This window comes from Fundulus heteroclitus, chromosome 15, assembly GCF_011125445.2.
Source record: "Fundulus heteroclitus isolate FHET01 chromosome 15, MU-UCD_Fhet_4.1, whole genome shotgun sequence".
NCBI classification, from domain to species: domain Eukaryota; kingdom Metazoa; phylum Chordata; class Actinopteri; order Cyprinodontiformes; family Fundulidae; genus Fundulus; species Fundulus heteroclitus.
This window is the reverse complement of record NC_046375.1, coordinates 7,090,183-7,111,617: the sequence shown is the minus strand read 5'-3', so window position 1 is coordinate 7,111,617 and position 21,435 is coordinate 7,090,183. Positions and strand designations below refer to the sequence as shown.

Below are 21,435 nucleotides of genomic sequence, written 5' to 3'. Positions count from 1 at the left end.
CTGAAAACTCAAAGCTTTATTTGGGCTCGGTTTCTTTATGGTTGCAAATGAACAGGCATTCCTCAAATAACAGTCATAAAGAAAAACATGCGGGTATAAAATTTAAAAGAAAATCAAAGGTTTTTATTACAATTTATTAAACGTAATGGCATATAAAATATTTATACCATTCTCAATAATTGAAAGAAACATTGTCATTAACATCACAATAATTAAATTGTTCCTTTATTTAATGCAGAAATATTGCATGTTTCCGCTGGTACTTGATTTGATTTATCTTTGGTGACGAGCTCAAAGAGTTAAAGGTTGGAAGGAGGCCCCCCACACATTCTCCATCAGATTCAAGTCAGGACACTCGCTGGGCCCCTCCATAAGGTTAATAATGCTCTCACTCAGAAGAAACATGTTAACCAATGTAAAATATTACTTAACCATAAACTTGTCAGGGCAATGGGTAATTCTATTTAAAAATGTTCTTAAAGCAAATACAGTTTCTAGCGGGTTAATTGTTATTTTGCCTATTCACCTATTTTGTACTTTTCCAGTTTTGGTCACCCGAGAAAACTGGGGCATGAAATTGTTCCGTCAAGTGCAGGATACTTCGTACTGACCATTTGTAAAATCTTTTATCGTTTAAAAAAAAGGTGCAATTATACACAGTGAGTAGAACGTCTAAATAAAATGAACCTATTAGGAGAACTAAAAGCAGCATCGAAGAAAACCATGTAGTCACTGCTCTCCCAGTAACACCGGTGTCCCATACCCCTGACAGTGCTTGAGTGGTCCAAAGATGTTGCGACATAACTCCTGTCATACCCATCAGGCGGGCATTTCTTTACCGCTATGACAGTTTACTCATAGTCTACTAAAAAGAAATATGGCAACATGACAGCAAAACTTAAGATCTAACAGCAGGAAGTACTTTGAAGTTATTTTGCTTGAAACAGGGGACATTAGTTATTATATTTCATATGAGTCAAGTGCCCTACACAGGGATCAGCAACAGGAAATGTGTAATAAAAAATGTGTAGTACAAACCTGTAACAGTAATATATAAATAAATTTAAATAATTTATGACCTGTACACGGTTTAAGTGAATGGGTATGAAACAGTTTGTTTACAGGCAAAAAATGATTGTAGGAAAGGATGAAATGGTAATGCGTAAGTGAAAAATGGGTAAATAAACAAAGCGACCCGCAGCGGCGACGTGTTATGTTTTAAAAAAGATTAAAGACCGAAAAGACTGATTAACAAAATTAAAAGGCCTGGACAAGGAACCTCCTCACAAAATGCATACAAAGTAACATTCCAAAAACTCTCAAATAGTTATGCTTTTTCCTTTCAATCAATGAGCCAGTGTGATCCACTAGTCTTCCCTGGATCAGCTGTGAGTGGTGATGTGTTTTTGGTGGGTCAAATCCTGAAAAATCTTTCTTTCTGCTTGGCATTAAATGCATCAAAACTGCAAACTCTTGTTTTTTGGACTTCAGGCACAGTATAATAATGGCATGTATTTTAATGCACTTTTATAGGAGTTTAGTAAAAGGATGACAAATGTTTGGGACAAGTGCTTTAAGGAATAAATGTTAAGTTTGTTTATATGGTGCCGCGTCACAATGAATGTAGTCTCAAGGCACATTAAAAAGCAAAGCAACCCAACCTTTATAAAGAAAGATAGTGTCAATCAAATCCAATAATAGATTTAAAGTCAGTCACATGCATTTAAATTTGATGCAAGTTCGAGAACAAAGTGGACAAGTTCAGTTTGTTTTTCCCATTGGTAAAAAGGATTTCAACCAAAGGAAACCTAGCCAAATGCATAGGTCTCTGACTCTGCAGCAGTCTTATTCCTTCATTTTCTCCTGGATTCAAAACTAGAACCTCCATCAATGAACATGCAGTTCTTTTTCATCTTAAATGGTCGGTGTTTGTTTCATTTAATCCTTGAGTTAAAACCAAGCTTACGCAGATGATCTCAACTGTGTTACAGTATATAAATAAAATTAGCAATCAGAGGGCAGCAGCTGAAAGAAAACATGAATTGGTGTCAAAGCGTCTACCCCATTAAATTTTTATCAAAGCAATAATGTTAAAGCTGAGAGTCTTTACTTTAGGGCTATAATTATTAATTTTTTTCAATATAAATATACATGTTATGATGCGATGTTTAAGCTTTTACTAACGCATAGCAGTTTCCATTGCTCCTTTAGGTGTGACCTGAACATTTTGATTTAGGCCTGTCCCAATTGTAACGACTCTCCTATGATCAAGACTCAGCGTTTCATTTACATCTCAACAACAAGAGACCCTGGTCTGAAGATGGCAATAAGCACATTTTAAAAAGAGGTGGCGCAAAAAGAGGAGGGAAACCAACTATGTTTAGCATTGAAAGTAACACGAAACAGGCCAACAGCTTTCAGTTTTCTAACACCTACAGAGCAGCTTTGACTAGTCTCCCCAGGCAGTTTAACAGCTATTCGCACATTACAACATGCAACCCAAACAGCTTACATGTTTGATTGTTGGGTGATATGTCTGGGTCACCAAGTGATAACGAGCCAAACGTTAAATATGCAGAGCTGGCCAGGTGACTTTTCAGTCCCTAACAGCCCCATTAGTGACCTTACTAGCCCTAATAACTTTACTGTTCTGACTATAACTTAAACGTTTGATACTTTCAACCCATGTGCAGAACTGAGGAAGTCTTTTGGGATGAGAATCATCAATCACCAATCTATATGTCCTCTTCCTAGACTTAGCTTTTTTGAGTTATATATTATTTGCTGCTTTTGTAGGACAAGCCATTCCACCTCTGCAGTGGAGAAAATCAGAGTTGCAGTCAGAGTGTTATTTTTGTCTGAATGTGCATTCCTTGCAATGCTTTCGCGTTTGCGAGAAGAAAATCAGCGGGTCCAATAATAGCTTCGCCATCTTTGTCTTTATCTTTTTCTCCTCCCCTAAAGCAATGTGTTCTCTTGACAGAAACACCCTGTCACAAACACACATAGCATGCATCTTCCTCTGGTAAGTGTCTCAGATCCCAAGGGTGGCACTTAAAAGAGAGCGGGCTATCCATGTTAAGATTTATGGGGAAGTTTGAATTTTGTGGACTTGAGACATTAGCTTCCAGAAAAACTAATTTCCTATGTAAGCATAAACGGCGTGAAAAAACTGGCCTAATACAGTACATTCAAGGTCTACGTCTATATAAAGAAAAACAGTGGGTTGTATTTTGCTTTAAGTAACACAGCACAGATTATTCTAATAGCTTGTGAGTCACAGAAGCAAACCAATGTCTTTATAGCACAAAGCTCAATACCATCCAAGATTTGAGGAGCCTGCATTTACAGTGTTACCTTATAGGCATAGACAAACATCGCTGTGATATTCAGCGCACACCTGCTTATCTGTCCAAAGCTTTAGGAACCCCTTTCAATTTACAGCTTTGACAAGTGTGCTCGCTTGGAATGTCTCCACACCAGGCATGACCACAGGCGTACCAAACCACTCAACTAGGACCATCTAGTTTGCTGACCTTACTCTCGCCAGATGGATGTCATTCCGCCGAGCTCCACCCCGCTCCACACATCCATCTGGAATGGCTGCCATTGGGCGGGATTTCAATAACACTTAAAATGGACGAGCCAATCAGGATCGGCGGGCGGGATTTTTGTAGATGTGACGCATCAGAGAAGCGACTGTTTGGATTCAGCGAGGAAGCGAGCGGTGACATTGATGCTGCTATATCAGTGTTGTCCAATCACCGAATATTGATTCTTTAAAAGAACACCAGAGAACGGCTTTTGTTAATGGAAACGATATTTTCACCTTTCTCCCGACCGGGTTTGGCAAGAGCTTCCCTTATGTCAGCGTCACGGGTTGATTTTCATGTGAGTGGTTGAAGTCGAACAGTCAGTAAAAATGATGGAAAAGTGGTTTATCCAATCATATGCAAGGATTTTAGATAAGGCCCCTCTTTCTGAAATACAACTCCAATGGAGCAATCCCAGATGGATGTGTGGAGCCGTGTGGATCTCAGCAGAACTACATCCATCTGGTGAGAGTCAGGTTACCAGTTAGCTGGTGTGATGATCAGAAAACCACTTCTTCATTAACTGGCAGATTATTGTATGGAAAGCCACTCAGAGTGCTTAAAAAGCGAAAGAGGCGAATCACTTGTTGGGAGTGAACAGCCATATGGCCATATGATGTAGCTTTTATTATAAACAAACAGTCACACATATGGAAAGAAAGGAAATGCATTAAAAAGCGAAAAAGGACGTATGAAAGGCGAGGATACGAGAGAGAAAAGGCAGTGGGAGAGCAGGAGATAAGAAGAGGGAGCCCATGAGAGCACAAGTCAAATGAACCAATAGGATAAAAATAAGAAGCTGGAAGAATGCATCGATGAGAGCAGGGAGCTAGGAGAGAGAAGATAATAGGGCTATGCTGAACTTTCATAATCATAACTCGAATTCCTTCGGCAATGCTTTAAATGTTTTAGGTTTAATGAAGTAAATGTACAGTGGGCATTTTCTCTAATCCTACAGCGACTTTTATTTTTGTCACGTTACAGCCACAAACCTCAATGAAGTTTATTGGGATTTCATGTGATGTGACCAGCAGGAACTCCAGTATAATCAGAATCAGACATCCTTTAATAATCCCAGAGAGAAATTACTTAATCCACTTACTTAAATTACTTAATCATCAGGTAAAAGAAAATGATTAATGGTTTTATAGTGTTTTTCACAAATATAAATCTGAGCAGACATTTGTATTCAAATCCTTTTACTCTGATAGCCCTAAATAAAACCCAGTGCCATCAACTGCCCTCAGATGTCATATCATTAGTAAACACTGAATATGAAAGCTGTGCCAGTTCTCCTTTGCAAAATCTTTCGCAGCCAACCTACCTAACCCCAGAGGCCCTCGCAGATTAAATACCACACATGTGAGCTCTGTTAACTAAGTTACTTCTGAAAGAAAGTAACTCAGATGTTCATTTGTACAACTATTTGAAAAACCATATCTTTTTCCTTCAAATACTGTGCATTACTTTATGTTCATGTTTTCCAAAAGCACAGTAAAATGCATCAAGGTTTCTGGTTGTGGCATCAGAAAATGTAAAATAACAACAAGCAAGCAAGCAAGCAAGCAAGCAAGCGGTGTGAATACTTCCGCAAAGCACTGAATTATACCAGGGATTTAATTTGGGTCCAGAATTCCTGGTAATTCATGAAGTTATGATTTTAATGCTATCATGCCTTGACATAGCTTATTAAGTGGGGAAATCCCACCCACACAAACAACACCTTTTACCGTCCCTGAGCCAACACAGGCAGGGAAACAGAGCGGAGAAAGGGAATCTTATAAACCCATTTCTATCCTGGGGAACCCTTTCGGCACGCCCACACCCGTCTGAAAAAGTTTAAAGCTCTCACTGCTGCCGCAGCATTTCTCTGCGACATGCACAGAGAGATTTGATTGATATACACGAAAGGCATGAAGGTGCTTCAAGAGCGTAGATCCTCTGTGTTTTCCACAAGCACAGTACGGCTCCACAAACACTACCTAGGCCTAGTTTCAGGCGATGGTCATCATTGGCTTAGTAGTTAAAGCTATGCTGAAAATATCAGTGATGAGATACCAGTGGGGAATAGGAGCTGAGAGATATTCGAACAAAGTTGATGCAAAGCTGTGACGTTCCTTCAAAGTTTCAATTTGCAAATTTATAAAAATTGGAGGGAATAGCAATGAACACGATTCAAGTGAACCACCGGCTCCTATCTGAGTCACTAACTGCAACCGAAAACCAAACAACCATCACGTCTGAAACAGTAATGATATCTCTGCTTTTTACTCAGCGGGACGCAACCTCGCTGCTCAGCATGCACACAAGTCCATATACAGCTTGTGCAACAGAAGCATGTTTTTCTGTCATCTCGTCTCCCTGTAGCCCTTCAATTTGTGCATAAACCGTTTTTTTTTTTTTTGCATCAGGCATTCTCATGAGATCTAAAATGAAATAAGTAAAAACACAATTAAATAGAAAAGCTAGAACCATAGAGCTTAACTTTTTTATGGAAAATAATATATTACTTTGCCATGTGAACTTCTGGGATTCCCAGTTAACTTAAAGGGGACACTAAAGTCAGCAACTTTTAAGTAACAGCAGGAAATAAGGTACGACACTGGTCAAAATATATATATCGATATGCAGGATAGGCTTCAAAGATGTAATATTCTAAAAATAAAATGAATCTATCAAGCAATTGTTAATGTAGTGTGATGTAATTTATGCTTGTGATTGGAGGACAAGAAGGCTTATTTTCTGGTATCTGCCTGTAGGTGCCGTCCTAATGACTGCTATATGAACTTGACCAGGATGCTTTTCTATTCTGTGGCTCTCCAACACTGAGATTAGGATTTTTTTTAATGGCCTTTTTCTACACATTGGGTTTTTGTGCAGTTTTGTTTTTCACAGTTCAAGTTGTTTTAAGCTGTTAAGTTGTTGCTCTGACTGCACACAATGACACGTTTAGACCAGTAGCTTTTTTTTCTCTTTTTGGCCATTTCCTGACTTACGACACATCTGCCTTACTTGGAAGGCGTTTAGCCATGTCTTCAAGAGTTTACAGAGTGGCTCAGAGGAATCGCTTTTTTTGTCCTGCCATATTTTTTATCCCAGAAAAAACTGAAGAAAAAAAAAAAGTATAAAAATGCAAATTCACTGACATTTATTTTGGTAGAATTAATAGGGATGTAAAAAGATGTGGAAATAGTGATTTCTGAGAACAATTACTTTTTAACCGTGTCTATTTATTTACCTATTTTTCAATATTTTCAGTGTGGATGATGCGACCACAGTAAAGCGCTCATTTATTTTGTGCCATTTTTCACTGCTCTTTAGCCGGGGTGTCAATAAGGGTGGGGAGCCCAGAAATCAACCATGAAATTGCAGAACCCCCAACATAACAGACCTAATTTAAGGCGTAAAAGTTTATATTTCTTGTGTTGTTTGCTAAATGGATTGTCTTTGTTTCCAATTAAGACTTATTCACACAAAGATCGCTTGTTTTAATAGTGGAAAATAAGAAAATCTAGAAGTCTGATGAGTTTTTAACCTCCATCTAAGACAAATGAAAGCCCTTTTGGAAACAACACAAAGCTGGGTTCATATGACTGTGGCTGCTTCATGCACGAGTGAGAATGAGAAATACGAACAAGGAAGCTGAGTTTGAAAGCTGTGCTCAGAACCAGCGTTATTGTTTACAAGCTACAGACATACACCCAAACAGATGCTAAAAAAATCTTAATGGAAACATGACACCTTCGAAGCCAAGTACTAGACATATACTATTGACTGCACGTTTATAATTTATTAGAGAGAAAATACACGGAAAAAGTAGTAGAGTTTTAAGAAAAAGCACTATTTCTATATTCAAGATGACATTAAATATTGATGTCAAAATGGATTTTTGGCAGGAATATGTTTACGTCGGCCAAGAGCAGCTTTTAATGTGAAAATATAAGAGCCTTCAGTGGCTCCATGCAACGCTGGAAAACACACAGAGAATTAGTACTTTGTAAGCCTGCTATGCCTGGTGAAATGTATTTCTGCTAAACCTGTGCGGAAATGTATATAAATGTGAGGAAATGATCACTCGACCGGGTTGAAAACTGCACACATAAACAAGAGGAGTGGTTGTGTTTACAGAAAGTAATAACACAAGGTTTTTGGTAATGAAGTCTTTGAAAAGCAACCCCCCTTGTGCGGCAGCAACATTCATCAAACTTCATGTTTTACATAAGAACCATAAACAATTGGACCGGCACCTTTAGCTTTTTTTTTTTTTTTTTTTTTTTTTTGCTGCCAGTGCTACATCTAGAGCTGACTGCACTGCAAAAACAGAACTAAAAATAAGTAATATTTTCCTAAAATGAGTGTATTTGTCCTTGATTTGAGCAGGTAAATAAAGAAGATATGCCAATGGAATAAGATTTTTGCACTTAAAATAGGAACAACTCATCTCCATCATCTTATTTCTAGTGCAGAATGTCTAATTAGGGGTCAAAATACTCATTCCATTGGCAGACAATATTATTTATCTGCTCAAATTTAAACAAACATTTCACTTATTTTTGGATCCGTTTTTGCAGTGTGCGGCTCATCCTGCGACCGCGTTGCTGTGGACGTACCCACCTGACCAGTGACCAGTAGAAGCCCCGGACCGGTCGCTGCACGTGTTGCTGACGGGCAGAAAGACGGTCTCCCAGCCGCCGGGAGCGTAGCGCCAGTTGTGCGACTCCAGGATGAGCGTGCGCTGGGTGCCGTACGCGATCATGAAGCAGTAGACGACGTGGTGGAGCTGGCAGCCGTAACCGCAGCCCTTATTGATGTTACACACCAGCTTCCTCGCCTTACTGCAGTCTGGGGGATTCTGGGAGGAGAAGGACACAGTGTTTCAACATTTTTTTTTTCCTTTATTGCTCAACTTTCAACTCGTGTTTCTTGGAGGGCTGCTCTCTGACATGTAATAACACATGGCTCATAGTGTTTTATTAGTTTTCATTGCTGCTGAACTCTAATTTTATGTTGCCTGCTCATGCCTTTCCCCCCCCCGCTTGTCTTTTGAAATGATCTCTTCAGCTTATCTCCAACTGTCTTTTCATTCCATCATTCTGCTTTACGGATAAAATATAAAGATTTGATATTTTGTATTTTTGTTTCATTCAAAAAGAGGGTTTGTATCCGGGGTCATGCAAATAAGTCAGTGTTGTGTTTCTTCAATAAGGAAGGGTTTTCTGGGGGATGACAACCCATCAAATTGTTTTGCAGATGAACCCACCTGACCATGTTTCCTACACGTTTTTCATTTCCGACTTTTACACTTATATTCCCAGATGTTTGACAATAAAATAGATCAAATAGAATAGTTCATTATGAATTTATGGCAGTTTTTCTATTTTTTTTTTTTATTATTATTATTTTTTTACAATGCTTAGATTTTAGACTGGATGAGGAAAGGAAAGAAAAAGTTAGGAAGGATGTAAGGAAGGAAAAACAATATGACTGACAAAGGACCAAAAGAGGGAAGGGAAGAAGGAAGGAAAAGGGATGGACAGAAAGACAGACGGATAAATGGAAAGAAAGACAAATGGATGGACTAACAAACTGGCAGATGGATGTGTCTGCTTCTTTTCTATAAAAGGTAAAGAATAGATCGACAGACACATTATTGATTGAAGACAAATGATCAAAAAAAGGAAGGAAGGAGGGATAGAAGGATGGATGGACAGACGGCTGGACAGACAGATTGATGGACAAAAAGATACATCAATGGATAGGTGAAAAAAATCGAATGATGGGTCTTCATCCTTTTTTTTTTTTACCAAGGCTAATCAAAAAGGGTTCTGCCTGAAGGTGCTTATTTTTTTTTTTAGAGATTCTGGTGTATATTTTAGAAGGTGAGGATAAAAAGGAGATGCACGCACTGCATTTATCCCCTCTTTTTATATTTATCGAGGTCTGGAGAATACCTCAATCAAATTACAACACTTTTCAAAGCTGTGTGGGTAACCAGACGCTCACCAGAGTGCAATTGATTCTAGAACAATATAGAGCTAGAAAATCTACATTTGGCTTTTGTTTGAGTGATTTTTGATAAAAGACGGAGTGCTCTTCAGCAGCTGTTGTGGAAAATTATCGCTTGTTTTCAAAATGGGCTGAATGCCACTGACGGAAACGGACAAGCCGGGGATTTGTTAACCATAAGAAAAATATAGAATAGTGCCAGCTCCATCCTTTAATCTCTTTATTGTTACTTTTTCTTTCCCTTATTCACTCGTCAATGCCCGCTTTTGCTTTATGTTTACTTCACTGTTGTTTTCCCAAGCTAATTCTTAAGCTGTCCCTCTGCTTCCTATCATTTAATATCCTTTGTCTCATCCTTCCTCTCATTTTCCAGTGCTCTCTCTCAATTCATCAGCTCAAAAATTAGCTGCAACATTATGCAGTCTGAGGGGAAGAATACCGAATGAGAGGAGACGGGAGCGGGAACAATAAACTGTCTATTTTAGGTACAAAACAAGTGGAACGCAACAGATTGCTGCGTACTGTGCCACCGACGAGTTGCCGAGCGGGTTGTGATCCGCTCTGCAGCCGATCTGAGCGACTGGCGCGCTCGTGCCAACCGGCTTCCTAAACAGCAATTATTCGCTGATGGGAGTGTTTTCCTCATTAGGTTGCTGCAGCTGTGGAGTAGTTCAGAGTAATCAGGCCGCTCGACACCCACCGGCTAACGCTGCCTATCACGCACCAGCAGGAGAAGGAGAAGGGAAAAGAGGAGAGGAAAGATGAGAAATGGGCACAAGGGAGAAAAAAAAAACAAGGAGTGATGAAATGAATAAAAAAAAGAATGGTAGTTGATGGAAAGGAAGCAATAAGCAAAAGAAGACAGGGACCTTCCCAGAACTGATTAGAAGAACCGCGTTTTAATAACTCAGAGTACAAGTGCCGCAAAAAAGGGACACGGCGACCCAACACAGGTATTTCCTTCTGGTTCCAGGTACCCAGTTCACCAGCAGCCCCACGGGTGTAAGCCAAGCCACTGAAGTCTACAATGGCATCTGATTACAAAGGACCTTCTCAAAGCTCGCCTCCTCTGCGCAGACAGATGTCACTGTATCTGCATGAGGTCATTTTATGGCACGAGTCACGCAGAGAGAGACCGAGCCGTCCCTGGAAGCCCGGGGTTTGCTAATGGTGCAGCTGAAACTGCTCACAACCGCGGAGATGCACGGTTCAAGGATAATGACGGCAGATGCGTGCTCAGGCAGCACTCTCTAGGTTAAGTAGCTCTTTAAATAATATTCTTCTCACATGGTAACACCCGGGGTCAGCAGCAGGAGCGGTTCGGTTTCGGAGAGGCCGCAGCGATATTGTTGGTTTAGGAGCGACGTCTGAAACCAACTAAGTTTGACAGGAATAATAACTTCTGGTAATTATCCACTGTGCTCTCCTTATCCACTCACTTCAATAAACTTAAAGAGACACTGTAGCACATTCCCTGTGCTTTTACTCTGTGCTGGCAAAAGACCTTCAGTAATAAAAGAAGGGTTCAGCACTACTGCCATATTCATATCAGGCTTTACAGCTTCCTTATGAGTGCTATTTTAGAAAAAAAAATAACACCTGTTGTGCAGACTGACAGATTTTACAGCTAAAGGTGCAAGAGAAAGCTGAAGAAACATTCAACAAGGCTTTAATGAGCCACGTTTTCAAAAAACAAAAACAAAAACAATAAAAAACCCTCAAATATTCCAAATAATATTTAAAGATGCTTTATTGTGATGACGCATTTCTATAAAAGAACACTAAACATTTATACATAAAATCCCTTCCTCTCCCTTCATTTCTTATCCTCACCGCACACACTCACAAATACACATCCCATTAAACAATGGCCAATTAAGGGAATCTTTACGCCTCCATTAAAATTTGTCTTAATTATATCAAACCTAATTGGTCGACAATTTATAGCTACTTAATTTTTTCCAGCAACAGAATGTCGGTGTATTTCTATTCTGACATTCTCATTAGAGAATGCCGCAATTTTCTAGACATCCAGAGTTTTTGTTCTAAATTTTCAGTTTTTGTCCTTTTTTTTGACCATTTTAAATGATTATGTAAAAAAAATCTAATGTTTATGGCAAATATTTATACGTGTTCTCTGTCTTAATGGATAATCATAATCATGAGATGTTTAACTTTTTAGAATGCACATAACTGGTGTGAGCGTGAAAGCTTGTTACGATGGCAGAAGGCAGCGTGTCTGAGTTCATTAGGCCCACCGTATTGCTGTGACCAGGGCCTCCATCCATTTCTTTTTCATTAAATACTCATCCATGGTCAAAAAGAGCTTTTGTGAGATAAACCAAATTCAAAACAAATGCTATTCCAAAGGGGAGATGAAAAAAAATGAAAATTAACCTTTTTTTAGGTTGCCTCTGTTTATGTGTACATTTGAGTCGCTTTGTCTTGATTAAAAAAGCAAATAATGGGAGGACAAGGAAAAAAGCAAACTACAATTGTTCTAGGAAGAGAAAAACTAAGACGTCTTCAGAATATTGTTTATTTTTTTTATCTCCCATTACATAGTTTGTGTCATGGACAGTCCTGGTGGTTCTTTTAAATTATCTTTGGGAGAGCTTCTGGATAAAAGATATTTTTTTTAAACAGAAGGGGGAAAAATTAGTTAGACATTATCTGAGTAAAGCAGGCACAGCCTTAAAATGCAGCCACAATGTATGTAGCTATAGAAGTAAATATGTAAAGACATTTTTAGGTACACTTTCTACGTTACACTACGTAATTCTTACTTTGAGCTTGTCACTGCCGGTTTTCTGTAAGTCATGTTGATGCTGCCCAATAATTTACCAATTTAGGGATCAGTAAAGTACATTTTACTTTATCTTAGCGCACATGACAAAAACTCAAATATTTGTTATATGTAATTTTCCTAGTGTTATTATTTTAGCGCTGCAGGATGCTTCTCAGGTCCTCTGTCAGAGCTTAGGTACAAATAAATGATTCCAATTGATTTTATGATGAAGACAGACGGGTCCAATTTACCAATTCACCTCAATACCTATGAATTGAACCATAGGTATTGTCTTTAGCTGCTGATACAGCAGCTAAAGACAACACAAAAACCTCACTTTAAGACCTTCACAATAAAATATGTTCTTATCTATTCTGCCTTGTAAGGGTTTATTAATTTGCTCCTTTTTTTCTTTCTTTCGTTCTAACAGGAGATTCTCGCTGGTCTCATAAACGATGACAGAAATGTTTCAGACCACCTTAATAATTAGAAGTGGATAAAATCTGTCACACCAGACTCCGAAAGAAGCAGCTCTGCAGTTACAGGAGAAAACTTTTTTTTTCTCTTCATCTCCATTCTCAGGTGCACTTCTCTGAGGATAAAATCTGTCACACCAGACTCCGAAAGAAGCAGCTCTGCAGTTACAGGAGAAAACTTTTTTCTCTCTTCATCTCCATTCTCAGGTGCACTTCTCTGACAGGAGAAAAAAAAAACCCTCTAAGAACAACATGACTACAGAGCTGAGACCCTGCGAGAAGAATCACCCGCCGCACTGCTGCAGCGCCATGTGTGCGCACATAGCTTCTTTAAGGGGCCCATATGGTTTTGGGCAGAGGACTGTATTGAATATTGAGGAAATGCAAACTAATTATGTTGTTTTTAGACCTTCAGGAGTTCCAGGGCTATTAAAAAAACTATCCGGGGGTGATGCCTAGAAAACATTTAGTCTCCCGAAAGCCTCAGGTCTTACGACGCCCATGATTACAACAGTCATTAACTTGCTGTGGGGGCAAATGTTACCAACCAAAGTCTAGGCAACAAGCTGAATTTTGCTGTACATGATAATAAAAAAAAAAACTTGGAATGCTGTAAAATGTGTGGATATAAAAATAAACAAACAAACAGAGCATTAGTATTCGTACAGTTCAAAGTATTAAAAAGGTTGCAAATCATTTGAACTGTTCATTTAATTAAAAACAGCACAAAGCAACAGGTCAAATGCAACAACTTGGAAAAAAACACAAGTATGTATACTTCTGAGCAATTGACACTGAATCACAGTGATTTTAATAGCATTTCTACAAGTTTAGTGTATGATGTGGTTACTGAAGTTGAGTGCCAGGACCCCAGGCTTGGATTTAGTGTTTTTTTTTTTTTTTTTTAATGCCCTACCACCCTCTGCTGAACCCACCAGGTTTATTTTGGACAGACGTGTAGATCTGCAGATGAGTTACACAGGAAAGACAGAAAGAATCCAGATGTTTTTTAAAAAAAAATAATGTGTGGCATGATGTACAGTCTGCAGAAATACGACAATAACTTTTTGGTCAAGGGCTTTTATTCAATGTTCATTAGAGTTTTGCGACATGACGATCCCAAGGTGCTGTGCGACACCACCAAAGGTTGCTTTCGTGAAAGAAGCAGAGGAGACAATGTGTTACAAAAAAAGGTGCTTGTGGAGTGAAAAGTAAGTCACCCATATTAGACACTCAGACCTTTGTCATTTTACCTGAATGCCCTCAATTTGACAATAAACAGAGAATCAACTATTTCCTATCACAATGATGTTATCTTCTTCTATAAAATCACAAAAAAAAAAAAATCACATTCTGTATTTTTCTAGACTGCACTTGTACCATATCCATAACCTTTTTTCCCCCTCTCTCTCTTTTTTTGAACATACTTTTTTCTTCCAACAATTCCTGCAATACTCTACTGTTTGTCACCACATACTCTTTGGACTGAGAGTGACAAAGCTTCGACTATGGCTTGATGCCATGAGAACTGTGTCGCCGATGAAAAGACAAGAAAAAAAAAAACAACAACAACAACACAACAAAGCTGTGATTTTTGACTCATTGTTACCAGCCGCGTTTTGTCTGTGATGAATTATTGCTGGGAAAATAACCGCAAAGGCAATGAAGATACGAAAAATAAACAAGACAGTAATAAATAGCGTAAAAAAAGACGAAAAGAAACAACTGAGCTCCATCTGAAGGAGTCACGGTTACTGGGAGATGTGAGTGGACAGATGGAGTTAGTTACGGCAGGAACGACGGGGGGGGGAAGCTGATGCAGGTGGCAGCGACAGCGGTACAAGAAGGAGGAGCCTGTCTGTCTCTGTGTGCACATATAGACGTATGGATCCGCGTGAGCGAGCCAGACACACACGTGTACGTACAGCCTATCGCTTTGCATTTAAGCATGAGCATCAATCCTGTGGCTCAACTTCAATGACAGTTGCTTGCGTAGGTGCGGGTGAATCCATCTGTGCGCGACTCTGTGTTTGTGCGTGCGTGTGTGTGTGTGTGTGTGTGTGTGTATTGGGGGTGTGTGTGATGAATTAGTGATGGCAGCTGGTAGAGCAGCGTGATCCCTCAGCAGTGGTGACAGCAGCTGTTAGTGGTGCCGTCTCCGCCCAGCCAGACTGACTGGGTCCTCTTCATCAAACACACGGCTCATTAATGCTGCAGGACCCGCTGCCGCAACGCACCGCCCCGTTCGAAAACCCTGTGGCTGCAGAGCCAGGGAAGAGGAGCGGGGCTGCTGGGGGGTGAAGGGATGAGTCCTGAATATCATTTATGTATACGTGTGTGTGTGCGTGTGAGTGTGTGATAACGTGGAACAACGCGGCTTGCTGGGCATGGGAGTGCTGGTCTTTAAACAGCATAGACATTTCTGTGTGTGTGTGCATGTTTTTTTTTTTTTTGCAGATCTGTCATTCTCTGCGAGGGCTTCTGTCTTGGCGTGTGAGCTGTAAAACGCTGACAAATAGCAAGAATCCCGCTCGTCAGATCCCGCCCGTCGAAAAACCGGCTTTCTTTTTGCCGGCAACTTGCGGGAAACTGAAGCTGGCAGATGAAGATGGTGCAAATGAGACAAGGAAGCGTGAATTGGAGAGGGGGAGAAGAAAGGAAGGAAAAAAAAAATGCATATGCGCGCCTATCCGTGTGAGGCAGACGCCGGGGTGAATGCTAACAATGTAGCTTAGTCTAAGTGTATCTGCGTGAGGAGACTACGGGCCAGCTGGCCTGTGCAGCAGGTGTGTCGGTGGGTACCTGTAGGTAGGTGATTCTGTTCTGGACCAGATCTGACAGGTCTTTAGCCTCCTTCACTCTCCATTCGCCAACTCCATCTGCTTGGCTGAGGTAGTATAAGTCTGTCATGATGGATCTGCAGACACGAGCACACACATTTTCAAATCACCGAGAACACTTTTTATAGCAACACCCGATACAAACACTGACCGTTTGACACAAAGATCCTCTCCCTGGATGATGCTGTCCACGATGAACACACAGCCCCAAATTTAGTGTTGGTAGTTTAACTAAAACCAATTCTATCCATTTAGGTCATTTAGCAATTTACGTTTTATTGCCTCTTTAATACTACTACTACAACTACTAATACCACTAGTATTGACAATTCAAATTAGGTGGAATCATTATTGTTGTTAGCATTATTATTGCTGTTGTAATAGTAATATCAATATGTATGAAGGCTGTGATATAAATTAGGGTAATTTAAAATGAGAACAAGAAGGAGGAGAAGACTTTTCGCTCCTTTATCTTCTTACGATGTTTGTTACTGATGTACAATCTAAATAGAAACAAGCACATGATCATTTTATTCTGAACGTGGCAACAACATAGTTTACTCCTCTTAAGTGTCTCATTCCCAGCAAGTACAATTGAGAGATCGACGGCGGCTTCATCGGATTGTGGCTGTGAGTTTTTATTTGTTTATTTATTTTTTTACTTTCAGGCTACTGCCAACCGTGTGGGCTTAGAGAAAATTTGAAGAAAGAGAGAGACCGCATCTCGTGTGGAATTGGGAAAATAAAAACAAATGAAAAGAAACGAAGGTGTTGGCTACTTGCCACCCGTTGCCAAATGGCCCGTAGTGTGTGTGTGTGTGTGTGTGTGTGTGTGTGTGGAGTGGGGAGATATTGCTTAAGGTTAATAGTTTAGGTAGCAGTGAGGTTAAAGAGAAGCTGAAAAGTGAAATGCAAATTTGCTGTGCTTATAAACAGAATCACAGATAAATACGGAGGGTTGCGTAACAGCCATGGCAGGAGAGTGCTCCATCACTGCAGCCGCATACAGGTTTGTTTACCAGGCTTGGCGTTTATTTGAGCATCTGTTTATCTATTTATTATGGGAGTAGTGTTTGTGCTGGTGTAGATTTGAAAAAAAAAAAAATGCAAATATAAACTGTGAAATTGCAGTTCTGAAACAGATAAACAGATGGCAATACCTGCCTCGGTAACTCGTGTAGGTATCAATACGGAAACAGCCATGAGCTTGGTTTTCATTATGATAAGCAGCCATGTGGAGCTGCTTTGTTGGTGGATTTTATTTTAAATCTGACTTTTTTTTTTTTTTGCCAACAGAGCATGCTCGTATGAATGACGGTGAAAGCTGATCACGTCTCCACGCAGTCTCATTCGCCGGTGTTTAATCACCCAGCGCCCAAACACGGTACCCTGGTGATGCCTTAGAAAGTTAAATTTAGAGAAAAAAAAAAGATAAATGCCAGCAGAGGGCTGTCTCTCTGCAGGGAAAGATCATTACATTTACTTGGTTATAAATATTAACTAATAACAATTACCATGGTATGAGTTTAACTTCTGTTCTTATATAAAATCGGAACAATACAGCTCTAAAACTGTCAATGTTTTATGCGGAGGCCGGCATGTTTTGCAGCAGCTGCGTTTCATATCTTACTGTAATGGGGCTGAAAAGTTTTGTTCTCAATACAGAGTCCAGAGTCCCACTCTGTGATGCAATTAATAAGGCAAAACCTTGACCTTTTAGGAATTATTAGCCGCAGAAACAATTGCAGTGGCGTAAAGTCGCAATGTCTTCCAACCTTGTTTTCTTACAATAACTACAGTACAGCCACTGTCTGAATAAACCACAACAATGGTCTGGCTGTGCAAGCAGCTTACTGGCATGCTCTGTTGGCTACTGTTCTCTGAACAGCGTAGGCAGAAAAGCCTTATGGGGGAAATACCTTGCTTTAGTGTTGCAGCACTTGGGAGAGTTTACTCCTAAGGTTGTATTGCCTTTTTTTTTTTAAAGCAGAAATTTCACATACTTTGCCAACAAAGGGAATAGTTCATTTTTTTGTTGTTGATATACTATGTAAACTGATGAGAGACATAGAGACATTCAATGGATTTATCTACAGGGATAGTATGTATTAAAACTGATTTTTTCTTGACATATGCATTTTCAAAGATTACAAAGCATATCTAAACAGAACCCTCAAATAAAAATATTACTGCCTTTTTTAAAGGATGTGTTTCAGAAGTTACTCAGGTTCTACTGTGAATAAATTAGATTTTTATGAGTCCAATAACCAGGGATGCTTCACAGCATCCACGTGCGCAACAGTACACATTTCCAAGAACTGCTCTGATTGGAATAAATATGAGCTTATTATATAAATACACTGCTACTAAATAGCAAATGGGCCGGGATTTGCAAATTTAATGTCGATATTTTTTTTATTTATCACATAAATTGTTTATTCACAAACAACATCGTTGCAACATTGCATGTCGATCTGATATGGTGCAGCTCTACCAACAACTAATATCCAACAGCAGGACATTGCTCAGAACTATTCGGGTTTGTGCTGAAGAAATCAGAATCAAATAAAGCAAAACAGTTTATGCAAAGTTTTTAAGAAAAGAGGTCTTTTATACTTTTATAAGCCATTTGTTGCATTACTTTATTAAAGAAAAACAGATAACACTATGAAAGAGATTAAATGGCATGATTTGTACGCTTCTTACAGGTATTTTGCGGCATTAAATCAACTCGGAACGCTGTAATCCATGCATTCCTGGTCTTGAACATCTCAACACTCGATTCTTTCGTGACATTTATAGATTCACAGACAACAAAGCTACGATGCTAATGGACAACAGCAGCTTCTCCCTGACTCTTGAGCTGTGTTTTGGGTAAAGTCTGCCATCTACATCCCACTGACAGCAAATCCCAGAGCATGTCGCACACAGCCTGCCGTTTTGACCATCCGCTCTCAGACATGCCTGAGACTTCTGATACACGCAGCTGAGCGTGTCCACATCGCAGTAAGACACACGAACGCCAGGTTAATTTATTACTCACTTTTCGACCCAAATATGTCGCATTCCGCGCGAGTGAGAACTCTTATACATGTATTCAGTAGCCGATATAAAGACTTAAAGCATGCATTGTGAATAGAGCCTTTCTAAGCTAACTTAGACAGTATCATCACTCATGGTACCACTCTGAAGCGGTGTGTGTGTGTGTGTGTTGTTGGGGTAGGGGTGGGGTGAATGGGTCTAAATTTTTCCACACAGGGGAGCCATCACAAGCCCACTGCGGTAAGGAGCACACCTGGCTGGCCGCAAAACGAAGCAAGAAGGAATCAACAAAAGGGCCCTGTGGGATCTGGCTGCTAGACAGAGGAAGGCTACACAGGATTGAAGTCCCGCAGACGTGTTTGTGTGTGCCAGCATAAATGTTTGTGGTCATTCATTTGTGCAGCTTGGAGGGCATTCTGACACCCCGCATTTCTCTGCACAGATGCTGCCTGCACCAGAAAAAATGAATACAGTGTTTCAGGTTTAGATTACAGCATGGAAATAAACAGGCCGTGTGAAAGAAAACTGGGCAAAAGACAGTGGTGGTGGCGGTGGTGGTGGGGGGGGGGGGGGGGTGTTTGGGGGAGGACAAAAGGCATTGTCCAAAAGTCGAACAGAGGTATTTTTTTAACCGGAACCAAGATAATAAACTGGGTTTAGAGAGTTTGAAACAGTGCACTGTTTCTTACGGGCCTTTTTCCCTAATGATGAAAAAAAGTCAACCCTTCAATTTACTACATATCTGAGTAACAATTCAATAAAAATATATATCAATTGATAGGCCTGTGGTGCGATAGGGGAGGGAAAAAAATCAATAGGAGAGTTTTCCTTCCTTTTGCTTTCTAGCCTACATCCTCCCAACCAATCACAATCGCAGACCCAGGATAGCGCTGTCACCAAGCTCCGCCCCCTTCAAAGAGTTATATTGTTTTTTTCTAAACTTATAGTTCTGGTAAAAAAAAAAAACTTGGTTGAATAAAGGGTTGACTTTGAATTCACAGTCATTTATCAAAAAATAGATAATTAACCAACAGCAAACAAATGACCAGGGCTGTACAAATATATGTTTTGCATTTTTTGATGATTATCAATATCGATCAATATAATTTCTATTTTATCTATATGCTTTTTTTCTATATTGTCTAGCCCTACTTGGTAATAATAAGAAAAAAACAACTACTTAACCATACAATTTACTACATACTTGTGCAATAACTGGGTCGTGTGAGATGACACACTGGGGTATGTTTCTACCAGCTTTGCACGTCCAGAGGAATGTTTGTTCATACGTCTCAGCAAAATAGCTCAAGCTTAAGTCAGACTGGGTAAAGAGCTTCCGTCAGTCTCAGTTTCCAACTCTTAAGCCCGTGTGGTGTTAGTGTTACTCCCAGGCACTTGGTTGTGCTGCTTTCCTTTAGGGGTATCAGAGTAAAAGAGGACAGATACTAATGAACAACAACCCTTTCAGATTTTCACTGTAGAAAAATTATGAAAACAACGCATCTTCTTGCTGCCACTCTAAAGTTATGCGTCATAAAATCCCAATAAAACGCATCACGGTTTGAGGCTGTAATGTGAGAAAATGGGAAACGGTGCAAGATCTACGAAAAAGATTTTAGCTTTCAGTCTGAGTTTGCTTTCTTCTTCTTTGAATTGCATTGTTTTAGTCACAAACTGAACTCATAGTAAAAGGACTTTAGTCTATGTGCTCTTTAAGTTTCTCTTGTTCACCGCTCATAGATCCCAAGGTTTTTGTTTTTTTAATTAACATCTACAATGCAGAGTGATATTTACTGTACAGCCTAAAGAACCTCTACTAGCACAGAATCTGCCACCCATTACTCCTATGAGATTTACAGGTGTTTATTTGCTTTCTGGCAGTTCTCTGTAAACATCCACATTATTTCCATATCCGAGACGATGAATGAGCCTAAAAGCGCCTCATAATGCAACGATCGCTTCCACTGGAGGAGCAGGAAAATCCTTTCATACTTCAATTTAAGAGCTCCATTTCTATTTTAATCGGAAAACACTCAAGACAAAGACCGCACTCGACACCCGGCGTGCCCCATCATGAGCAGAATTTAAAAGAAGAAGTCGCACATTTGTTCTTTTTATTGCTTTTTCACACTGCCATCTCTATCTGTCATGTCTTCCTTGTCTATATCTAAGCCACACAGAAGTTGATCAAAGAGAAAGAGGTGGAAAGTAAATGCAAAGCGGATATTTGGCTGTATTGGTTAATCTGAGTGTGTGTGGTAGTTAATCTCTTTTTGGACAGCTACTTAGGTAGCGATGTCTGAGACAACACGTCCTGTAAACGGCCTCGGGAAGGATTACATCTTGAAACGAGACACCTATTTTTTTTCCCTCATGCAGCTGATTCCAAGTGAGTCAGAGGGTGTGTTCAGGATCTTTGCCCTTATGTTACTCTGAAAGGAGCACGTGCTGCTTTATAGCCTTCGAGCTGCTGGGATCTAGATCATGTCCTAACAGGGAAAGTACTTTTGGTTTATGATCATTTTCATTAGGAATGTGCTTTTTTTAAAAAAATCTTTAACAATAAACAAAAATATGATGACTAGTGTTCAGGCTGTAACAAGCTTGGTTACGACAGTTGGAATATTTTGATGTATTTGTTTAAAAATTAAAGGTATACTACAATCATCTGGTAATAACTCATTTGCAGG

At 39.7% G+C, this 21,435-nt stretch overlaps 1 protein-coding gene across 1 annotated transcript in view; it reads right to left on the bottom strand.

Annotated features, from left to right (window-relative positions):
- fut8b (fucosyltransferase 8b (alpha (1,6) fucosyltransferase)) overlaps positions 1–21,435 on the bottom strand; it is a 129,586-nt gene that overhangs the window by 18,469 nt on the left and 89,682 nt on the right. The window contains exons 5-6 of the mRNA XM_012869111.3: positions 15,666–15,780; positions 8,208–8,445 (exon numbers count right to left, since the gene is read on the bottom strand). Of these exons, the coding sequence (XP_012724565.1) occupies positions 8,208–8,445; positions 15,666–15,780 (353 nt within the window). The remainder of the gene's footprint in view (positions 1–8,207; positions 8,446–15,665; positions 15,781–21,435) is intronic.